General features: G+C 52.1%; 1 protein-coding gene across 5 annotated transcripts in view; it reads right to left on the bottom strand.

The window, feature by feature from the left end:
• Positions 1-1,077: 1,077 nt before the first annotated feature.
• The window catches only part of KLHL36 (kelch like family member 36), a 21,062-nt gene continuing 463 nt past the window's right edge, over positions 1,078-21,676 (bottom strand). Inside the window, exons 1-5 of one of the 5 annotated variants that reach the window (XM_034672500.1) lie at positions 16,172-19,204; positions 13,488-14,561; positions 11,772-11,929; positions 9,308-9,693; positions 1,078-5,957 (exon numbers count right to left, since the gene is read on the bottom strand). In XM_034672500.1, coding sequence (XP_034528391.1) covers positions 5,788-5,957; positions 9,308-9,693; positions 11,772-11,929; positions 13,488-14,561; positions 16,172-16,285 — 1,902 coding nt within the window. In that variant the 5' untranslated portion in view covers positions 16,286-19,204 and the 3' untranslated portion in view covers positions 1,078-5,787. Of the gene's footprint in view, positions 5,958-7,681; positions 9,694-11,771; positions 11,930-13,487; positions 14,562-16,171; positions 19,205-19,243; positions 19,322-19,458; positions 20,149-20,822; positions 21,102-21,676 lie in introns of those variants that run through there. The other 4 variants (XM_034672499.1, XM_019803802.2, XM_034672501.1 and 1 more) reach the window with 4 other exon arrangements.

Here is a 21,676-nt window from a genome sequence, read left to right as displayed (position 1 = left end):
GCCCCATCTTGCAGTGAACCTCTGGGAGCCACGACCTGACCCCGCTCGTCCAGGGTGGAGCTGCCTAGCGGACCCCAGTCAACCCTCAGATTTGTCCGCAAAGTGAATGCTCATTACCGTTCACAGCCGCTGCCTGGGAGAGGTTTCTTCCTCAGCTGGAGATAAAGCTCCTTCCCATCAGCCTTTCGTCCTTCCTCACTCCAGCTTCGTGGGGACCACCTCCCCATATAAATCATCTGCCTTGTCTTAAGTTCCGGGTTCAGGAGCAACCAAGGCAAGACAAGCACTGACCAGCTGGGTAGGTAAGGTCATTCAACTTAGGGAAGATAATGTAACCCGAGCCTTGGATTCCTCACCTGGAAAATGGGAAGAGTGCCAATTCCAACCTAAGATTTTCCTGGGGTTGAAAGAAAGAATTCCAGTGAATTTAGCATCTGGTAATCCAGGTCCCGTTTGGGGCAGCTCATTGGCTCAGAGGCAAATGCTGGTCTAGGTTGGGGGGGGGGCAATGGGCACGCCAGGGACCTCCCACCGTCTTCCCAACGCTGAATTGCTAAAGGTACAGAGAAAAGGCGTCCCGCCGGTGACTGGGCTTATCTGCTGGGCATGGGCTGTGAAACCCCTGGGGGGCAGTGGGGTCACACTTTCGTCCTGGGCCCCAGGGGACATAGAGCCAACTCTATTCTTTAGAAATGTTATGCTATTTTTCTGATAAAGATAATAAACTGCTTGTCATAAGCTAGGTTTCCCCTGGTTTCTGTTTTTCTTCTCTAATCAAATTACCCCAACTGACACAAATTTAAGCAAATAGCTTCATTTCAGGTCACAGGACTTCGTCCTGCAATCAAGGATTTGAATGAAATTCCTGGCAAAATATAGTAATTAGAAGCACAATGAAAGCAGCCTCGAAATATCCCAGCCTCCCACAGCCCTAAAAGGCAGTCTGGTTAATTTCCAAATTGTATTTGGGCTTAACATGCGAAGGGTTCTTTTTCATTCGGGCAGAGAAAACAGGCCTGAAGATCATTATAATAACCACACAAGACTAGGAACGTAATTATGAAATAAACCATATCCTAGCAGGCAAATCATTTTAATGTGTTTTGAGAATTGAATATTCTGTATGGAATTAAAAACAAAGAAAAAAATCAACGTGCAGAAAATTAATTAAAAAGAGGTAAGATACAGAAAACCTTCGAGTGTCATAAAATTACAAATACAAAAGCAACAAATTAAAACACACACACACACAATTACAGGTTTTGGTAACATTAGTAGCCAGAACATACCCAGTGAATTGCTTAATCGTCAAATATCTTACTAATTTTGAAAGGGGGGTGGGGGGACTGGTGGTGATGACTGACTTCAGTTGACCCCAAAGGATTTGAGTCTTCCTTCTTTCCACTGCAAGCCAACCTATAAGGGCATCAAGTCACTCTGAGAAGCGGAGCTCCTTTTCTCAAAGAAAATGGACAGGAAGGTTGATCCCCTCTGCCCCGTTCCACCACATTTGTGCATTCATTAACCTCTTTTAACTAAGGCAACTGAGAGACAAATTCTTCAGACCCCAACACGTCCTCAGAAGCCATAGATTCTATTCCTGTTAAAACAGAGCAGATTCTATTCCTGTTAAAACAGAGCAGAATTCACTCCCCAGCTGAGGGCAGTAATTCTGTAAAGTGTACGGTGGTTCACTGTTACAGACTTTGTGTTGAAATGTCTTTAAGAGGGGTGGACGGGAGCGGATGGGGACCCGGGCAAGCCCTGGGTTGAGCAATGACCCGTATGACACATGGGTCAGTCCTCAGGGATGGTTTCACCTCTGTGCACACCGCTGAGGGAGGCGCTTTGGGAGAAACGCCCAATATCTTAAGGGAATGAGAATGTCTTCTCGGCAGGTCAGTGCCCTCTTGCTCAGTTGGGGGCCTAAGGCGGTCATCGTCACAGGACGAGCCCAGCCGGGTGGGGCCAGGCGGGACCTTACAAAATTCAAGAGTGTATCAGATCGCAGCCCCAGACAAAAGCAAGAACCAAGACAAAGCCACTGGAGGCGGGCATGGTGGCAGCGCTGACCCCAGGGCACCTGCTGTCTAGTGCAAGCTCAAGGGAGTGGGGGTGAGGGGTGGGGCATGAAGTGGAAAACCCTGGCAGCAACCTACAAAACGGTTATTAGCAAATGGTATCAAAAAGTATTAAAACATTTCAAAAAACTTTAAAAACTGCCCGGCTTGGCAGACACACGGGGCAGGATGTCCGAGGGCCTGTGGCGCTGGCCCACACTCCAGAGGTTTATGCTGGAGGGCAGGACACCGCCCCCTCCCCTGCCCTCTGAAGACACTCGGAATCCACGGAGATGCCAAGGATGGAAATGCCCTCCAGGGTAGGGCTGGTGCTCTGAGATTCCAGCCAAAGGCTTCGGCAGGTGCTGGCTAAGCCACATGCCCTGGAGGACCAGGGTAGATGAAGCCTGATAGCTCAAGGAAGGGGCGGGGGTGGGGGCAGAGGTGGAGGTCTTCCACTCCCCACAGTGCTGCGAGCCACTGGCAGGTCACCTGGCCGAGGCGCCACGCACTCTGAACCGCAGGTTAACTCACCTGAGCTCCCAGAGTGGGACCGTGGAGCTCAGAGGAGGGACTGGGACCCCACTCCCTTTGGCATTTGGGTTTCCACCCCAAACTGAAAACCCCTTAGGGTTGGCTTCTGGGGTTTCTACTAAGTCACCGTGAGGTTACCTTATCATTAAAGAGCAAGGGGAGGGGCATTCGCAATATAGTTACACACAGGAGGTTTTCTGCTCAGATCGAGATCTGCAAGTCCTACCTGGCAGTCTTTCTAAAACGCTAAAACGTTAACACTTAACATCTAAAATGTTAAAAATGCCGATTGAGCCGGAGCCGCACACATGTTGCTAAGACAACCTCTGTATATTTAAACAGCAGGAAGCCCACTGTGAGGGACCAGGACTCTTCAGCCTTCTCTTCTCCTCCCTTCTGGTATGACATTTATGTCTTAAGCAAACAGGGTTCCAACTTGGGTGAACAAAACTCAACACGTACAACTCACGTGAAGTGAAAACTTTAGTTCTTTAAAAGTGAGAAAAAAACCCCCAAAATCTGAATGAAAGCCCACTATGCTTATTCGAAAGACAAAAAGAAACGATCCGGGTGTTCTCCCGGTTCTCAAGGGCAGCAGGCGGGGCTGCTGCGGCTCAAGACGGCGGCTGCAGGGACCCAACCTTGTCACTGGGCTTGGAAACCACAGCACTGTGATTCTGCAGGAACGCATGCCCCGGCTGCCGCCCGTGGGGGTCAACAGGATCTTCTCCCACTCTCAGTTGGACAGCACAGCAGGGGGACTGCACCTTAACGACGGGGACAGCAGCCACCTTCCATGGGTCCCACCACCGTGCTGCCCGGCGTCGACGCAGCTGCTGCCCATGGGTCGTGACGCTCAACAGGTTTTCTTAGCATAGGGACGCCACCACCAACCATGCGAAGCCGGTCTGTGAGAAGAAGCTTGTCAACTGTACTTTTAAAAGAATACCCCCGACCCTAATGATATCCGATCCTCAACGACGTAAATGACAGACTGCCTCCAGAGTAGCAAGAGTGACACCACGAAGTACGAGGTGCGGGACATCGTACGGAATCCACAAGGCACAAGAGAATTTGAATAGCGACCAGCACTGCACCTGGATCCGGGGACACGTCATGGTAGTCAAAAACAAAACAGCTGGCTTAAGCTAAAAACTGATGGCTCTCCTCTTCCCAAGGTCAAAGCCATCCTGCTCCCCAAAGCACACGTGGAATCTATGTGCTCTTCCCCACCTGCCCCTGGACTCTGGTTGAACAACCACCTCTTTATGACTTAGAATAGACCACAGGTTCCATGCCTTCTAAAGGGTCCTCCAATAATAACATCTTTCCTGAAATAGGAAGGGGGTAAGTTATCCCAAAGTTGGCAGAAGTTCTGCAAAACATGTCTTGTGGAGGGCTGGACAAGGTATGAGACAAAAAAGGGTTTTGGACTCACAGAAGCTTGGAAATTCTGGATTGATGGAAGGTTAACAGTTAACGCGGGACTTCTCAGAGCCTTTAATACACTGAAGTATTGTGGAGCTCCAAGAAGAGTGCACAGTTTTTGGTTTGATTGTTTGCATGCCTTGCAGAAGTTCTCACCAGTTTGTAAGCCTCTAGGGACTTCCACGGGCAGCAGACCGCTTGCACCACTAATGACAGAAGGCGTGGATTCAGGTAGTGAAGCTTTCAACGCCCAAGCCACTCAAAATCACAGTAACCCTTTAAGGGAAAGGAAAGAAGTAAAGAGATCTTTTTTTTTTTTTTTAAAGAAATAAGTTAACGGAGATTCATAGTCTAAAACCAAGGTTAACAATAAACCTTGAGGTGTTCTCACCTCTGCACTCTGATCTTTGTCAAGGCATAGATCGTGAACGCCTACCTCGCCAAGCAGGCTTCTCTTCCCACGTCCTTGTGTCCACAGCAGCCGGGGCAGGAGTCCCCAGCTCGCCTCCGAGGGCACGCCCTGTTAAGTGACACGTGCAGGACGCAGGACACAGTGTAGCGTGGTCACGCATCCAAGAGGAGGTGCTGAATACACATTAATAGCTTACACAGACTGAAGGAGCCGAGCCCTGGGAGGCGGTGATTTTGACCCACTGCGTGATGAATGAGGGAACAGCTAAGACTTGTTAAAGAATTTGCCCAGCAGCACAAAACAACTGAGTTTGGGTTGGGGGGGTACCTGACATCCTCCTTAGTGAGTAAAACTCGCTCATGGAGGGGCTCTCGAGGGCTTCTTGGAGCCAAGCCAGAGAAAACAATGGCAAATTCTAGGATGCCCATTTTTTCTTCCTGAGAAATGAACATAGATTTTGGGGGCTCAGTATGTCAGTAACATAAGAAAACAATGGGTTCAGGAAAAAAAAAAAAAGAAAAAAACCCCCCACAAATTACAGATAAATGTTTCTAAGAGTTTCATGCCTTTTTTTAAGTTCCTTGATTACCTAGACCCTTTTAGAATTCATGAAGATTACTAATCAAGAAAATGGGACTACTCTGAAACAATGTCACTGGATCAGGAAATCCTGGTGGGAACATCTCCCTGGTGAGAAGTCCCAGGTCTTGCCTGACTGTCCAGTGAGTGGGCAGCCCACTCACCCTGTCGGGGTCTCTGAGTCCCCACTCATAAACATGAACGCACCTTACATTGCCCATGATTGCCAAATATGGCCGGTGCTCAGTCATTCCGGGAATGGGTTATAATTTCAGGCACGCCCCTCTGCCCCTACTCCTGGAGTTTCAGAATGGATAATTCTGAGGTGGGGCCCAGGAATCTGTTTAAAGGCTCAGCCAAGCTGAGGGAGGCGTGGACTGGAGGATCTGCAATCTCCGCACCACGGCCCCTAGTTTCACTTACAAAAATTTCTGCATAACCCCTGCCCTAGGTACTCTCAGGGGGACGGGGATGGGGCATCCTTGGGGAGACTCAAAATAAGGGAAGAAGCCCTGCACAGAGATGAAGGGATATTTCCTGCCTGGGCCCAGGTTTAATTATTCAAGCAAGATAATATGTAAAATTATATAGAATATTTAATTGGTTACTATGATATCATAGAAATACCAAGAATCATAAAAGTAAAAAAGCTGCTAAGGAGTACATGGTTCCAGGATGCTACGAAGTCCTTGCTGGTCTAGACGCTCTGGCAGGTGGTGGCGGGGAGCAGGTCCCAGCCAGAGGCAGGTGGGGGGGATAGTGGGGGAAGGGGGGTTACTGGCCCCGGTCCTGGTGCCTCTTGCCCTTGCCCTTCTTCTTCTTGTCCTCCAGCCGCGGCTTCAGGGCGCACACACAGGCGGACACGCCGGCGATGGCCTTGGGCAGGTCGGTGCCCTTGCTCCACTTGTCCTTCTCGCGGTCGTACACCTGCACGGTCTTGGAGANAGTGGGACCGTGGAGCTCAGAGGAGGGACTGGGACCCCACTCCCTTTGGCATTTGGGTTTCCACCCCAAACTGAAAACCCCTTAGGGTTGGCTTCTGGGGTTTCTACTAAGTCACCGTGAGGTTACCTTATCATTAAAGAGCAAGGGGAGGGGCATTCGCAATATAGTTACACACAGGAGGTTTTCTGCTCAGATCGAGATCTGCAAGTCCTACCTGGCAGTCTTTCTAAAACGCTAAAACGTTAACACTTAACATCTAAAATGTTAAAAATGCCGATTGAGCCGGAGCCGCACACATGTTGCTAAGACAACCTCTGTATATTTAAACAGCAGGAAGCCCACTGTGAGGGACCAGGACTCTTCAGCCTTCTCTTCTCCTCCCTTCTGGTATGACATTTATGTCTTAAGCAAACAGGGTTCCAACTTGGGTGAACAAAACTCAACACGTACAACTCACGTGAAGTGAAAACTTTAGTTCTTTAAAAGTGAGAAAAAAACCCCCAAAATCTGAATGAAAGCCCACTATGCTTATTTGAAAGACAAAAAGAAACGATCCGGGTGTTCTCCCGGTTCTCAAGGGCAGCAGGCGGGGCTGCTGCGGCTCAAGACGGCGGCTGCAGGGACCCAACCTTGTCACTGGGCTTGGAAACCACAGCACTGTGATTCTGCAGGAACGCATGCCCCGGCTGCCGCCCGTGGGGGTCAACAGGATCTTCTCCCACTCTCAGTTGGACAGCACAGCAGGGGGACTGCACCTTAACGACGGGGACAGCAGCCACCTTCCATGGGTCCCACCACCGTGCTGCCCGGCGTCGACGCAGCTGCTGCCCATGGGTCGTGACGCTCAACAGGTTTTCTTAGCATAGGGACGCCACCACCAACCATGCGAAGCCGGTCTGTGAGAAGAAGCTTGTCAACTGTACTTTTAAAAGAATACCCCCGACCCTAATGATATCCGATCCTCAACGACGTAAATGACAGACTGCCTCCAGAGTAGCAAGAGTGACACCACGAAGTACGAGGTGCGGGACATCGTACGGAATCCACAAGGCACAAGAGAATTTGAATAGCGACCAGCACTGCACCTGGATCCGGGGACACGTCATGGTAGTCAAAAACAAAACAGCTGGCTTAAGCTAAAAACTGATGGCTCTCCTCTTCCCAAGGTCAAAGCCATCCTGCTCCCCAAAGCACACGTGGAATCTATGTGCTCTTCCCCACCTGCCCCTGGACTCTGGTTGAACAGCCACCTCTTTATGACTTAGAATAGACCACAGGTTCCATGCCTTCTAAAGGGTCCTCCAATAATAACATCTTTCCTGAAATAGGAAGGGGGTAAGTTATCCCAAAGTTGGCAGAAGTTCTGCAAAACATGTCTTGTGGAGGGCTGGACAAGGTATGAGACAAAAAAGGGTTTTGGACTCACAGAAGCTTGGAAATTCTGGATTGATGGAAGGTTAACAGTTAACGCGGGACTTCTCAGAGCCTTTAATACACTGAAGTATTGTGGAGCTCCAAGAAGAGTGCACAGTTTTTGGTTTGATTGTTTGCATGCCTTGCAGAAGTTCTCAACAGTTTGTAAGCCTCTAGGGACTTCCACGGGCAGCAGACCGCTTGCACCACTAATGACAGAAGGCGTGGATTCAGGTAGTGAAGCTTTCAACGCCCAAGCCACTCAAAATCACAGTAACCCTTTAAGGGAAAGGAAAGAAGTAAAGAGATCTTTTTTTTTTTTTAAAGAAATAAGTTAACGGAGATTCATAGTCTAAAACCAAGGTTAACAATAAACCTTGAGGTGTTCTCACCTCTGCACTCTGATCTTTGTCAAGGCATAGATCGTGAACGCCTACCTCGCCAAGCAGGCTTCTCTTCCCACGTCCTTGTGTCCACAGCAGCCGGGGCAGGAGTCCCCAGCTCGCCTCCGAGGGCACGCCCTGTTAAGTGACACGTGCAGGACGCAGGACACAGTGTAGCGTGGTCACGCATCCAAGAGGAGGTGCTGAATACACATTAATAGCTTACACAGACTGAAGGAGCCGAGCCCTGGGAGGCGGTGATTTTGACCCACTGCGTGATGAATGAGGGAACAGCTAAGACTTGTTAAAGAATTTGCCCAGCAGCACAAAACAACTGAGTTTGGGTTGGGGGGGTACCTGACATCCTCCTTAGTGAGTAAAACTCGCTCATGGAGGGGCTCTCGAGGGCTTCTTGGAGCCAAGCCAGAGAAAACAATGGCAAATTCTAGGATGCCCATTTTTTCTTCCTGAGAAATGAACATAGATTTTGGGGGCTCAGTATGTCAGTAACATAAGAAAACAATGGGTTCAGGAAAAAAAAAAAAAAAAAAAAACCCCCCACAAATTACAGATAAATGTTTCTAAGAGTTTCATGCCTTTTTTTAAGTTCCTTGATTACCTAGACCCTTTTAGAATTCATGAAGATTACTAATCAAGAAAATGGGACTACTCTGAAACAATGTCACTGGATCAGGAAATCCTGGTGGGAACATCTCCCTGGTGAGAAGTCCCAGGTCTTGCCTGACTGTCCAGTGAGTGGGCAGCCCACTCACCCTGTCGGGGTCTCTGAGTCCCCACTCATAAACATGAACGCACCTTACATTGCCCATGATTGCCAAATATGGCCGGTGCTCAGTCATTCCGGGAATGGGTTATAATTTCAGGCACCCCCCTCTGCCCCTACTCCTGGAGTTTCAGAATGGATAATTCTGAGGTGGGGCCCAGGAATCTGTTTAAAGGCTCAGCCAAGCTGAGGGAGGCGTGGACTGGAGGATCTGCAATCTCCGCACCACGGCCCCTAGTTTCACTTACAAAAATTTCTGCATAACCCCTGCCCTAGGTACTCTCAGGGGGACGGGGATGGGGCATCCTTGGGGAGACTCAAAATAAGGGAAGAAGCCCTGCACAGAGATGAAGGGATATTTCCTGCCTGGGCCCAGGTTTAATTATTCAAGCAAGATAATATGTAAAATTATATAGAATATTTAATTGGTTACTATGATATCATAGAAATACCAAGAATCATAAAAGTAAAAAAGCTGCTAAGGAGTACATGGTTCCAGGATGCTACGAAGTCCTTGCTGGTCTAGACGCTCTGGCAGGTGGTGGCGGGGAGCAGGTCCCAGCCAGAGGCAGGTGGGGGGGATAGTGGGGGAAGGGGGGTTACTGGCCCCGGTCCTGGTGCCTCTTGCCCTTGCCCTTCTTCTTCTTGTCCTCCAGCCGCGGCTTCAGGGCGCACACACAGGCGGACACGCCGGCGATGGCCTTGGGCAGGTCGGTGCCCTTGCTCCACTTGTCCTTCTCGCGGTCGTACACCTGCACGGTCTTGGAGAAGGCCGTGTTCTCCCAGCTGTAGCCGCCCAGGATGTAGATACGGCCCTCCCAGACGGCCACCCCTGACTCGCTGTTGGCGTGCAGCAGCGGCGCCACACGGGTCCACTGGTTGCACTGCGGGCTGTAGGCCTCGACGCCCAGCACGTCGAAGCGCTCCATGGACTCGATGCTGTCGTCGCTGCCGCCGATGGAGTAAATGCTGTCGTCCAGGCTGCACATGCTGTGCCAGCCGCGCGCCGTGGTCATGGGCCGCCGCTCCTCCCACACGTCTGTCCGGTGGTCGTAGCACAGCAGGTTCTTGCGGTAGGGGCCAATCTGGTAATCATGGCCCCCCGAGATGTACACGAAGTCTTTGTAGATGGTGCCCGCGTGGCCGTAGGTGAACCTGCGGAGAGACGGAGGGAAGGGCAGACAGAGAGGGAGCTCAGTGCTGCGCCGGGCCTTGGCTCTTTCCCTCTGCTCTCTGGGAGAGGGGGGGCTGTGGGGACCTGAGGGGACCATGCAGGGAGCAGGCATCCCATGCATGCTTTATAGATGGCAGCTGTCGCTGGACAAGAAGTGGCCGAGCCCGGCACGGAAATGTATGTGCAGCTCGGCAGTCGCACCGCCTGGGCCCTGTGGCCCGCGCTCCCGTTTCCCCAGGTCAGCAGTGGGGAGAATGATGAGGCTGATCCTTCCTGGAGGAGCTGGAAACAATGAGGCTACGCGACTGAGGCACACCGGAGGCACCTGATCAAATTACACAGCTGACGGAAACCAACCAAAGGACAACTCAACCCTGCGCCATTCTGGAGAAGACTGTAAGGACGGTGAAGTATCTGAGGGGCTCGCGGTAAGGGTGGGATGACTGGACGGAGCCCAGGAGATTCTCGGGGCCCTGAACCTACTCCGTGTGACAGTGTGCGCGCGCCCCCACACTTCTGTCCCAAGCCACAGCAGATGCAACGCAGCCGGTGAGCCCTCACTCGGGGCACCTCCCTCAGGGTAAGGGAGCCGCTCGGGCTGTAACAAACGTAGCGCCTGCTTCAAGACGTCACCAACGGGGAAACACGCGCTGAGAAGGCCTATGAGAACAGTCTGCACCTTCTGCTCTGTTTTCAATTTTCTCTGAAAAGTGCAGTTTACATAAAAACAAAAAAGAAGAGAACAAAACCCAGGAGCAAACACAGGTGACAGAAGGGGAGGAGACTCAGGGGTGGCTGCGAGGGGAGGCAGGGGGCAGCTCCGGGGTTGGGCTGCGGGTTCCTGGAGGTCCCGTTAACGCACACACCAACGATCACCGCGTCAGGGGCCATGTTTACACCAGCCTCGTACAGCTCGGGCCCGTTTAGAAAGGAAAAAACCAGGGTTGGTGTAGCGTGCAGGTACGTAAGTCACAGCAGCTGGCCCAGAGAAAGTGACAGCAGCAGATGCTCTCACCACCACCGTGAAGCCTCACTTCTCCATCTGTGAAATGGGATGATACACAAAACAGCACCTAAACCCAGGGACACCAGAGGTCTCGGTTTGCCTACGACATGGTCAGTATTTACACCGATACCCTTCCCCGCTCCCTGCCATCCTGGTTTGGATGACAAATCATGTGGGTGCCTACCTCTACCCCACCAGGTCACGGTGGGTCTCGAGGGGCTCGTCACTTAAAAACATCTGGCCCAAGAGACTGCACACACTAATCAGAAGCCACTATCCCGATCATCAAGGGTGTTACTCCATCGGCTTCTTGGAACCTCTACGCAAAGGTGGTAGCAGCGAGGGGCTGCAGGACTAGAACTCACAACCTGAGGCTTACGTCATGCGCCCTTCCAGCTCCCGGGGATGCGTGTGAGACAGCTGCCCGTGGCCCACAGCAAGGCTGGTCACAAAGCGTGCCTGCGGGTTCAACTACAAGGAGCTGGTAGAATCAGTGGCAAGCACCTTCTGCTGCTCGACCAGAGCCCGAGTGCAGACCTCGACACAGGGCAACTGAGGAGCGAGAGCCCCAGGGCACTCCCCAGGTGCTGGGTGTCGTGTGTGTGGGGGTAGGGACTCCTAAGGAACATCTCGCCCTGACAGCCCTATGGGGTAGGCGTTATCACACCTACTGTACAGATGAAGTAAGAGAGCGGGGTGAAGACACTGGCTCATGTCACAGATCTGTCACCTCTCGGAACGACACAAGCCCACACTCGGGGACACTCCTAGGGAAGGCCTCACCATCTGAACTCAATAGTCTCTGCGTGAAACTCCGGAAGTGAACAGACTCGGACACTGAGGGAAAGCTGCCTGATCGGCAGAGCGGACACTTGTACCCGGATGGTCTGAAACCAGACCCCTGACTGGTCACCACGATGCCCTCTGCCCCCACGGTCTGCCCACGGTTATTTACAAGCCAGGAGATTTTTTTCCTGGAATTGGAGATCAAAATATCTAGAAAACGAGGGGGACAAAGTCATCATGTTTGAGTGCCACAGAGCCCCCCATCACCTTGGCAAGCCGGCCACGTAGGACCAGGAGTCGGTCTTGGGGCTGTAAGTCTCCACCGAAGAAAGAGCTCCATTCTCGTTCCGGCCACCAACGGCCACCAGCATGTCTTCAATGGAGGCCAGGTAGAAATCCACGCGGCGCTGGTTCATGGAGGCCACCTGCGGAGGCGGGACACCTGTACCTTCCCTTGTCCATCCCCGGACAATGTCAACAACGAGCAGAGTTCCCAAATGTGTTCTATGGAACACACAGCCCAGGAAGGTCAAGTGGTGGCCAAGTGCATTTGGGAGAAGGAAGTCAAACTTGAAGAAAGGGGCTCTTGAGATGGGACTTCTCAGAGCTCCCAGGACCCTGGGGCACTGCAAGTTCCCAAGAAGGGGACCGAGAACACAGTTCCCCTAACTTGTTTGGCCATGGGGCTGACCTCATGGACTTGAGTTTCACAGAACGTACAGTTCAGAAACGTTGGTTTCGTGGTTTCCTGGAAGAAAAATTCATCTTTCCTTTTGCTCCTCCCCATATCAGATACTTTTAAAATTAATGCTGATTGCTATCGTGTTAACAGCAATCAAAAGGAAACTAAAAAGCAGAAGACCCAATTTTTTTAAACAATTCAGGCAGAACACAGAAATGAACACAGTCCTGGAGGCGACCATGCCTTCAGGCTGTCACTGCTACAAAGCTTTTGAGGACGGGCTCCAAAGCTGGGAGCCTCTTTCTAGTGGCAGGACTTACACTTTGAGGGGGGGAGGGTTAGATTTTTTTAATCATAAAACAAAAATGTCATTGGAGTCCATTCTGAGTTTTGTGCCCAGAAAAACACCCCATCGAGTAAAGTAAAAACACTGAGGTGTGAGCATAAACAGAGACTGATTTTCTAGGGCGGTGGCCTGGAGAGATGTTCGTGAGAGAAAAGGCTACCTGCCTTGTGCCAGGTGTTTGCCAACCACTCTGAGCAACATATAGCTTCTGACCTTAGAACGTCAGTGCCCTCCCACCCCGTTTCCAGAGGCAGAAGCTGAAATTCGGAGGCCAAGGACCAGTGTGAAATCCGGAACTACGACTTAGCCAAGTTGGGGTGTGAACTCGAGTCTGACGCTAAGACCCATACTTCCCAGAATTCGCCACACCTGCCAAGGCACCACAGCTACCAGCAGGCATGGGCCTCTGTGGCCTCCCTCAACCAGCCCCAAACTTTCCCAAAAAGGGAGCTCCAGGGAGACTCTGAGACAGGGGAACAGTGTTTGAACTCCGGGTCAAATCTCTTGACTGGCACTATCCAGCACGGCAGCCACTAGCCTCGTGTGGCCATTTCCACTTGGACATAAATCAGTTAAAACGAAGTAAAATAGAGAATTCTGTGTTTCAGTCCCACTGGCCACATTCTGAGCACTCAATCGCCACATGTGGCCCGCGGCTAGGATATCGGCCAGCACGGGTGTGGAACGTTTCTACGGCCATAGAACATTCTACCGGAGAGCAAGCACCGCTCCGGACGAAGACTGGGCCTGCAGACAGAGGCCGGTCAGCCCTCGCGCGCCCCGTGCCTGGAGCGGGCGCGGGGGAGCGTGGGAATCACGGGGCACGTCACTTCAGCGTCACCCCTCATTCAGAAGCAGGACGTTGGGCAAGGCCTGAGAGGAGGAGGGCAGTCAAGGCTAGGTTAAGCGACCGAAAGTCGTCAAGAGTAAAGAAATAATCTGGCTTTAATCTCACCTTGATCCACTGTTTACAGCGGGGGTCATACCTATAAAGAAGATTGGACGCCGCATCCCCTCCATTGTCCCGGGAGAAGCTGCCGCCGGCGATGAAGATGAAGCCGCCCAGCACGGCGACGCAGTGGTGGCTCCGCCGGGCCGGCAGGGGCGTCTCCTTGACCCACTGCTCGCTCTTGGCGTCCAAGTAGCAGGTGTCGTCACTGAGCTCCAGACACCGCTCGGAGACCTCGCCGCCCACGAAAAGCAGGCGCTCCTCGTTGGTGCGCAGCGCCGTGCGCTTGGTCTGCATGACGGGCTGCGCGGCCAGGCTGTTGTGGTAGCGCACCGCCTCCTCGATGAAGCCCTCGCAGTTGGCCTCCCGCGGCAGCAGCGAGCACACGGCCGGCTTGACGCGGTGCAGCAGGTCGTTCTTGGGGATGAGCGGGAAGTGGATGTTCTCCAGCACCTGGTAGGCGTGCGCCTCGCGCTCGGGCTGCTGCGTGAGCCACTGCAGGGCGGCCTGCAGCAGGTCGTGCTCGCACTCGCGCTGTACGTCGCTGCTGCTCAGGTAGACGCACAGCTTCTGCATGGACACGTTCTGCAGGAAGTCGGGCGTGAAGGACAGCGTGCCGAAGCGGCTCAGGATGAAGCCGTCGATGAAGGCGTCTAGCCGCTTGAGGCTGTAGATGGAGGCCAGCTCCTGCAGGTACAGGTAGTTGTCCTCGCTCACCTCCTGCTCCAGGTACTCACAGCAGAAGTCCACCGCCGTCCAGATCTGCAGCAGGTGGGCCGTCTCCAGGATGTAGTCGATGTTGCCGCCGTCCAGCGCCAGCTCCCCGCTGTACAGGAAGTCCACCACGGCCTTGAGCCCGATGTAGGAGGCGCCGATCAGCTCCACCTCCTTCTGGAAGGCCTCGCGCATGCCGATGGTGAACATGGAGTTGAAGTAGTCGCTGCACACGGCCAGCAGGTTGCGGTGGGCCGGCACGCGCTGCTCGTCGGCCACCAGGACGATGTCACAGAAGAGCCCGCGGAGACGCTGCTCGTTCAGCCGCTGCAGCACCGTGGTGGAGTGGTCGGCCCAGCGGTACACCTGCGGCAGAGAGCGCGGCTCAGGGGTCGGCTCACAGGGGCTCAGGGGGCCTTAGCGTGGCCGCCCCCTCCCCCCGCCCCGGCTCCCCTCTCCTGCTCCAGGTACTGGGGTCCATCTCACACCCCACGACCAGCACCTGAATACAGTACAATGAAAGAGAACGGCGAACGGCGGATCAGAGCGCGTGCGGGAAATAAGGGTGTTTCTGCGTGTGTGTGCATGTGTGTACTGTCACTTTCCTTCTTTCTTTTCAAACGCTAGTCCTAAAGGGGCGCCTGGCTGGCTTAGCTGGAGGAACAGGAGACTTGATCTCGGGGTTGTGGGTTTGAGCCCCACGTGGTGTGTAGACATTACTTAAAAACAGAATCTTTAAAAAAAATGTGGTACATCAAATGCAGTTTCTAGAAACTAACTTCCCATTCTCCCTTCCTTCCTACTTTCTTTCTTTATATATACAATTCTTTTTTTTTTTTTTAANGTACATCAAATGCAGTTTCTAGAAACTAACTTCCCATTCTCCCTTCCTTCCTACTTTCTTTCTTTATATATACAATTCTTAAACACTTACTTTCTCTTTCTCTCTCTTGTCCTTCTTTTCTTCTTTCTAAATCGAATTCCTAGAACTTTTTTTTCTTCTCTCCCTGCCCCCATCCTTTCTTACTGTGGGTCATGAGCAAATAGGTCTAAAATCTGCTGTCCTTTAAAGAGGGGATGTAATGTAATGAGCACTGGGAATTATATAAGACTGATGAATCACAGACCTGTATCTCTGAAACCAATAATACATGTTAATTAAAAAAAAAAAAGAACAAAAAAAAAACCCCAACCTGCTGTCCTATCAGGTGAAGTTGCTCAAGTGCAGTCTAGTCTAAACTCGGACAGAATCCGGGTTTGAATTACAGCTCTGCTACTCACTAGCTGTGTGATCGTGGGAAAGCCGCGATAAGTGAGTGAGGCTGAGGGCATTTAGCACTCCGGCACGGGGAGCTCCCGAGACAGAACGTGGCACGCAGCTGCTGCCAGGAAAGCTGGAGTTCCCACCGAGGCCTCGCACTGAGGAAGACTGCTCTCTCTCTTAGAAAGCGCTCAGCACCCAGCTGTGCTACAGAGACCCCTATTTCTACTGATGGGCTCCAGGGATGTGGCCGGTCCTAGAGACTGTTTAATGCATCCAGACTAAGGCGCTCTGGGGCTCCTACTTTCAGAAACATGGCCCCACCAGTTGCTGCTGAGATTAAAAGAGAGAAATCACGAAACACGCAGGAACGTAGTCTTTTCCCAGAGCAGGGCTTTTACGTGTCCTGCACTGTGCCCTGGATATATGCTCTCTCATTCAAGGGTCACGATGACCCTTCAAGGTCTGTTATCATGCCCATTTCCCAGATGAAGAAAACTGAGGTTCAGAGAGATTAGGAAACTTGCCCAAAGTCCCACAGTGACTGGGATTTGAAGCTAGTTCTGATTCCAGAGCCTACACTTTCATCACCATACAGCACCCAAATTAATAAAAGAATTAATTTGAACNCCATACAGCACCCAAATTAATAAACGAATTAATTTGAACAATTAAAATGGATTAATTCAAGCCATTCAGGTTGGGAGACACTGACCGAGTGCTGTATGCCTGCCATGTGCTTTGGAGGATGCAAAGATCCGTCAGACCGAGACAGCAGCTCCTCCATCTTTGGAAGACCAATTAGGCTCCAGGAGTTCAGGATCTGCATGCTTGCTTGACTTATTTACCTTGGAAACACCACGAAATTCAGCACAGGGAGACAGAGGCTGTCCAAACACATCCGCGAGGTCACTGGCCTATTTGAGGGTGTTTGAGGAAAGGGCTGGCTGGGCTGTAAGCCTGCAAGGGGAAGTGGTATGGGAGTGGGGAGCCAGGCTGAGGGCTCCCTGGGTTCCTGCAGGTCTCCTCTCAAGCCGTGCCCTACTGCATGGGGCTCATCTCCTTCTCTGCTTCCTCCTCCAACGCAGGTGTGATCACGCTACTTTATCTCCCACCAGTCCCTCTGGGTCCTGCCACTTCCCACGCCAATCACCGCATCTAGATCACAGATGCAGCCAACGTTCTCACACCCCGCTGAGGACACAGACAGATACTGCCCCGAGCTCCCTTCCCTTCCAAGTGCCAACAGCCAGGCTCTACCACTATTACATTACAGGACGGTTTCTCGGAGGTCCCATACACGGTCTCCGGTCTATTCTGGTTACGGCACAGAGAGCCAGGCTGGCCTGGTCTGGGCTTCTGTTGAAGCAGAAATGGCCTGGGCTCCAACGCACCCTGGCGTAGGGCCCCTCTCGGGTGTGGACTGAAGGAAGGAAGTATAAAAGCCCTATGGCCATGCAGGCTATCTCGTAACAGCAAAGGTTCAAAGGCCCGAGAAGTGAGGGGCATCAAGTGGGCAGGCTGCCCATGCTGGACCCCCGCTTGTCTCTAGGCTGGTGGGGATGTGGAACCAGCACACTTAAATGGGTGCACACAGGACCCCCATCTGCAGTGTAAAAAGAGAAACAGCCCCCCGGGGGGCGGGGACAGCCCAGATGACAGCTGCCGAGGGGGCCATCTGCTCCAGGGAGCCGGGGCAGGGAGCAGGGCAGCCACTCTTTCTAAAACTGGGTCTCCATGCTAAGTAGGCACGCTTCAGTCTTCACCTAGGTCTCAACTACAACCCGTTTCTGGTTATTTTCGTGTAGCTGCAAAGATGAAAACTTCCAAAAAACCAGACAAACGTGACTGCCCAATTTTAAAGGGACATCAGTGACAGTCTCGCAGCGTTGCCTATGATTTGGAAGGCCTGACCCCAACGTTCTTTGACAGTATTAACCCTATTCGCTGATTTCCTATTTTAGTGCTTTCATCAGAGGCAAGGCAAGGCAAGGCGGGTGAAGGAACACAGCCTCTCAGCAGCTAACCTCGCCAGAATGCAGCAGGTATGGGGTATTTCATACAAAAAAATAATCACCATCAAAACGGATGAAGACATTTCAGAGCAGATAAATGAACAGAGGCCTTCAGCAAGGGAAGACGCGGGCACACTGGGAAGGAACCACCTCCCACTACACACAAAAACCGGGATGGACCTCGGAAGTGTACTAACCCATGAAAGGAGCCAGGCACACGGGCGTACCTACCCCGAGTCCCACTTACAGTGAGTTCAAGGGCAGACAAAACTCCAGTCCTCGAAGCTGGGGACAGGGAGGGGCCGGGTGGGGGGGGGTCTGGCAATGTTCTTTTGTAATTCGGGTGCTGGCGACACAGATGTGCTTAACGTCTGGAAAACCGAAGTTACGCTTACCACTTGGGTTCTTTCTTTAATACACAACGTTAGAAACAGAAATACAATCTACCCGAGGGATAGGTTCAGACAGAAACAAACGCAGGATGCGGCTTTAAGGGACACAGATTTCTAGCTCTATCACACTGAGAAAGCTACACTGTCTCCGTAGCCAGGGTCCCAAACAAAGCCTCTTTGAGGCAGCCGCGAGACCTCTCTGGGTTCTCACAGCAGATAAAGCCGGGCTTGGCAAGCGCCTCCTCGGTAACTCAGATGGAAACAGGAGCCCATTTCTCTGGAGGACCAACCTCTCCTGCAAATGACACCCCGTTTTCCTACCATGCACATCTGCAGCACCTCTGTCCCTTTTTCCCCTCAAATCCATAGGCTGCTCACAACTCCTTTACCTAAAGTGGTATTTGTTCATCTTTTCTTCAATCTTCTTTTAAGATATTTTTTCCTAACGGTTCCCGTGGAATTTTAACACCACATATATTCTGCGTATCTGTGCATGAACCATATGTACGACTGTGCTCTAACCACAAAAAAGAGTAGAATTTTCTCTGCACCCCCAAGAATCAATTTTGCCCCCTTGGGAGCAATACTAGCTCCACTGAAAATGCACAATCTAAGGTAACCGTAAAATTTATTAATCTCCAAAAGAAACACTTTTAAAGAAAAGAGGGTGTTAGTAATCTTTGTAGAGGGACAGGTGTAAATAGAGACTGCCCTGCAAATTGGCCCCCCAATCCTTCCTTCTAGTAGCCTGGGGACAGGGGCTGCTCCAAGTCCTCTGAAGCGTCTGCTGAAGGTAGAGATTCCCTGGTCCTGCTCTCAGATTTTACTTTAGCAGGTCTGGGGGGCTGCGCATATGCATTGCTAATTGGATACCTTCCCCCTCACCTTCTCCGGGTGATCGTGATGTGACACAGTTTGGTAGCCCAGCCCTGGGGAACCCACCCTCCCTTGCTCCTAGGGTCCCAGAAGTCATGACTGGGGGAAGACTCTTGGTCCTTAACAGCCAGGTTTGGAACATGTTGCCCCCACCATGAGGTCGGCCGCTGGCTTGTCAACGGACGTGTCCTTCGGATTTTTTGAGCCCCCGCCCCGTGGGGACAAACATCCCATGGCTTTTCTTCTGGCCCATCCACCTCTTTAGGTTGAGGCGAACAACAAGTGAGTCAAGGTGTATCTCTAACGGACCCCCCTCCGCCCCCCATCCCTCTGCGTTTAGGACATTTTCCATTCCGTGTCCCTGCTACCTCTCTACTCATCATTAAGGAGATTACCACTTCCACCAAGAACAGAAAGTCAGTCTGCGCGATAGGAATGAACTCATCAGAAAGACACCGCACTTCTGAGGCAACCTGCACAGGTGGCAAGTGACCACTCACAGACCTTTGAGGATTCGCTGATCTTGTACGGCCGTGACACTCGCGTCTGCCGGCTTCCCTCCATCATGATGAGACCGCAGCCCTGGAACGAGAACAGGATCTCTGAGTGTGCGATAATAAACCCTAGGCCATTCGTTCATCGCAGCTCTGCTGGCAGACATCGGTGACAACCAGCGTGCAGTCACAAGGAGGGGAGAGGGAGAGAAGACAATACACTACCAAGAACTCTGTACGCGGAGTTGAAAACCATCAGGTTAGAATCACAATCAGACGGAACATCTAACGTTGCTCATCATGGCTTTTAGGCCACCTCCTACGAATATCTGCCTTTTGCTGCTTGATCCCAAGGAGGCCTTCCTCTTCTTCGAAGCCCTCAGCTAGACCAAAATTATAATGACAACAGTCACCATTTCGAAGCCCAGACTGTGACCCAGGAACCAGGCTAAGGGATGTACGTGTGTGGTCTCATTTGAGCCCCACATCTACTCAGCCAGGCTAAGGTCACATCCCGTTTTATAGATGAGGACACCGGGCTCCAGGTCACAAAGCTAGTAAACGGCTGGGAATCAAAGCTGAGCCCATCCCGCTTCAAAGTGGGCAGCCGTGGGCTCTTCACCAGGAAGCTCTGCTGAACGTGGCCCCTTGTCTGCGAGCATCTTACTTTCAAAATATCATGATGAAGGCCAGACTGTGATGAAGTGATGACAACCACATATGAAATACAGTCACATTCTAGACACAGGCGCTTTCCTTCAAGAGCGTTCCTAGGTCTTCACTCATTTAATCTGCACAAACCCCCCAGGAGGCCAGCACTATTATTCTCCTCAGTTTATGGAGGAGAAAGCTGATAGTGATATGGTCACTCGCCCAGCCGCACACAGTCAGGAAGGAGCGGCAGAGTTGGGATTGCAACCCAGGGAGGCTTCCGTGCTCTCAACCCCTAAGCTACCCTGCCAGGCCATTTAAAGCCGGGGGCGGGGTGGGGGGAGGTGGCTCAGATGGTTAGGTGTCTGCTTTTGGCTCAGATCATGATCTCCAGGTCCTGGAATCGAGCTCCATGGGGGGGGGGGGCGTACCAGCTCAGCGCGGCGTCTGCCTCTCCCTCTCCTTGTGCTCTGCCTTTCTCTCTAATGATTAAATAAAATCTTTAAAAAAAAAAAATGCCTACAGGGGCGCCTGGGTTAAGCATCTGCCTTTGGCTCAGGTCATGATCCCAGTGTCCTGGGATCAAGCCCTGCGTTGGGCTCCCTGCTCAGTGGGGAGCCTGCTTCTCCCTCTCTAGCTCCCCCCACCCCGCTTGTGTTCCCTCTCTCGATGTCTCTGTCAAATAAATAAATAAAATATTTTTAAAAAGTGCCTACAGGCAGTACGTCCTGCCTGGAACACCCAGCATGTCCACCTCTCTAGACCTCATAACCTCCTCTATGGGATGGGCTGGTGTATCAGGCAATGTGAAAGTTTCCTCCAGCTTTGAATGCCAACTAACTCTCTAATAATAGCACAAACCCAAGCTTTGGGGGACCTGGGGGGATGGGAACACAGAGGAAGGACTACCCCCAGCTACAGAAGCACAAGTCACATACTGGGTTTAAGGAGGAATTTTCCCACTGCCATCTGAGTTGAGAAGAGTCAATTTGCTGCCTACTGAACAAACAGCCCAGGCTGATAAAGAACAATGTCACAAGGAGTAAGCACTGTGTCCAGATAATGGGGATCACACCGAGGGGGCTCCAGCGTTCCCGCGGGAGTAACTTTAGGCACGATCCAGCCCGTCCAGCTCCCTGGGGAAAGGAAAGGACAACTAGATTTTTCTTTTACAAACTAGCAACTTTGTGACAAAGACCAGCTGTACCCACCCCTGTCCCTTCTGACTGCCTGGGGGCTGCTAGGGGGTTCAAGAGGGAAGACAGGAAACCAACATTCATGTAGTGCCTGCTGGGTGTTGTACCTTCACCCTCTGAGACAGGTGCCCGATCATCGATCGCTGCTGCCCAGGCTCAGCTGGTAGAGAGGCCCGCCCAAGGTCACACCCCAGAAAGCAGCAGGTCCCTGTCTCTCCACCACCCCTGCAGCCAGCGAGGACTCAGGTTTGCTCTCAGCGCAGAAAGCTTTCGTTTCTAGGCCAAGATTTCTTGAGAGAGTTTCCCCTGGTGGAGGCTCCCCTTTGTCTCGGGGCAAGCGGTTTGGGGCCAACGTGTGTAGTAGTGTTGGGTGTCAGCCGCCTCCCCTGCTTCCTCGAGGCAGATGAAGGGGTCAAGGCCACCCACAGGGGCAGCGGCGATCCCCAGTTCCGCGTTAAAAGGTCTTTCAGTAAACATGGGAACAGAGGCGACGTCCGGACGGAGGGTCCCCAGGGAGCCTGCTCTCCGAGCTGCTTCCCGGTTTCTACCCTGGACCTGGCCGACCTCAGCGATCGGGAAATGGACTCGGACGCCCG

This window comes from Ailuropoda melanoleuca, chromosome 12, assembly GCF_002007445.2.
Source record: "Ailuropoda melanoleuca isolate Jingjing chromosome 12, ASM200744v2, whole genome shotgun sequence".
NCBI classification, from domain to species: Eukaryota; Metazoa; Chordata; class Mammalia; order Carnivora; family Ursidae; genus Ailuropoda; species Ailuropoda melanoleuca.
Note: the sequence above shows the minus strand (reverse complement) of the source record. Positions and strands in the feature narration are given on the sequence as shown.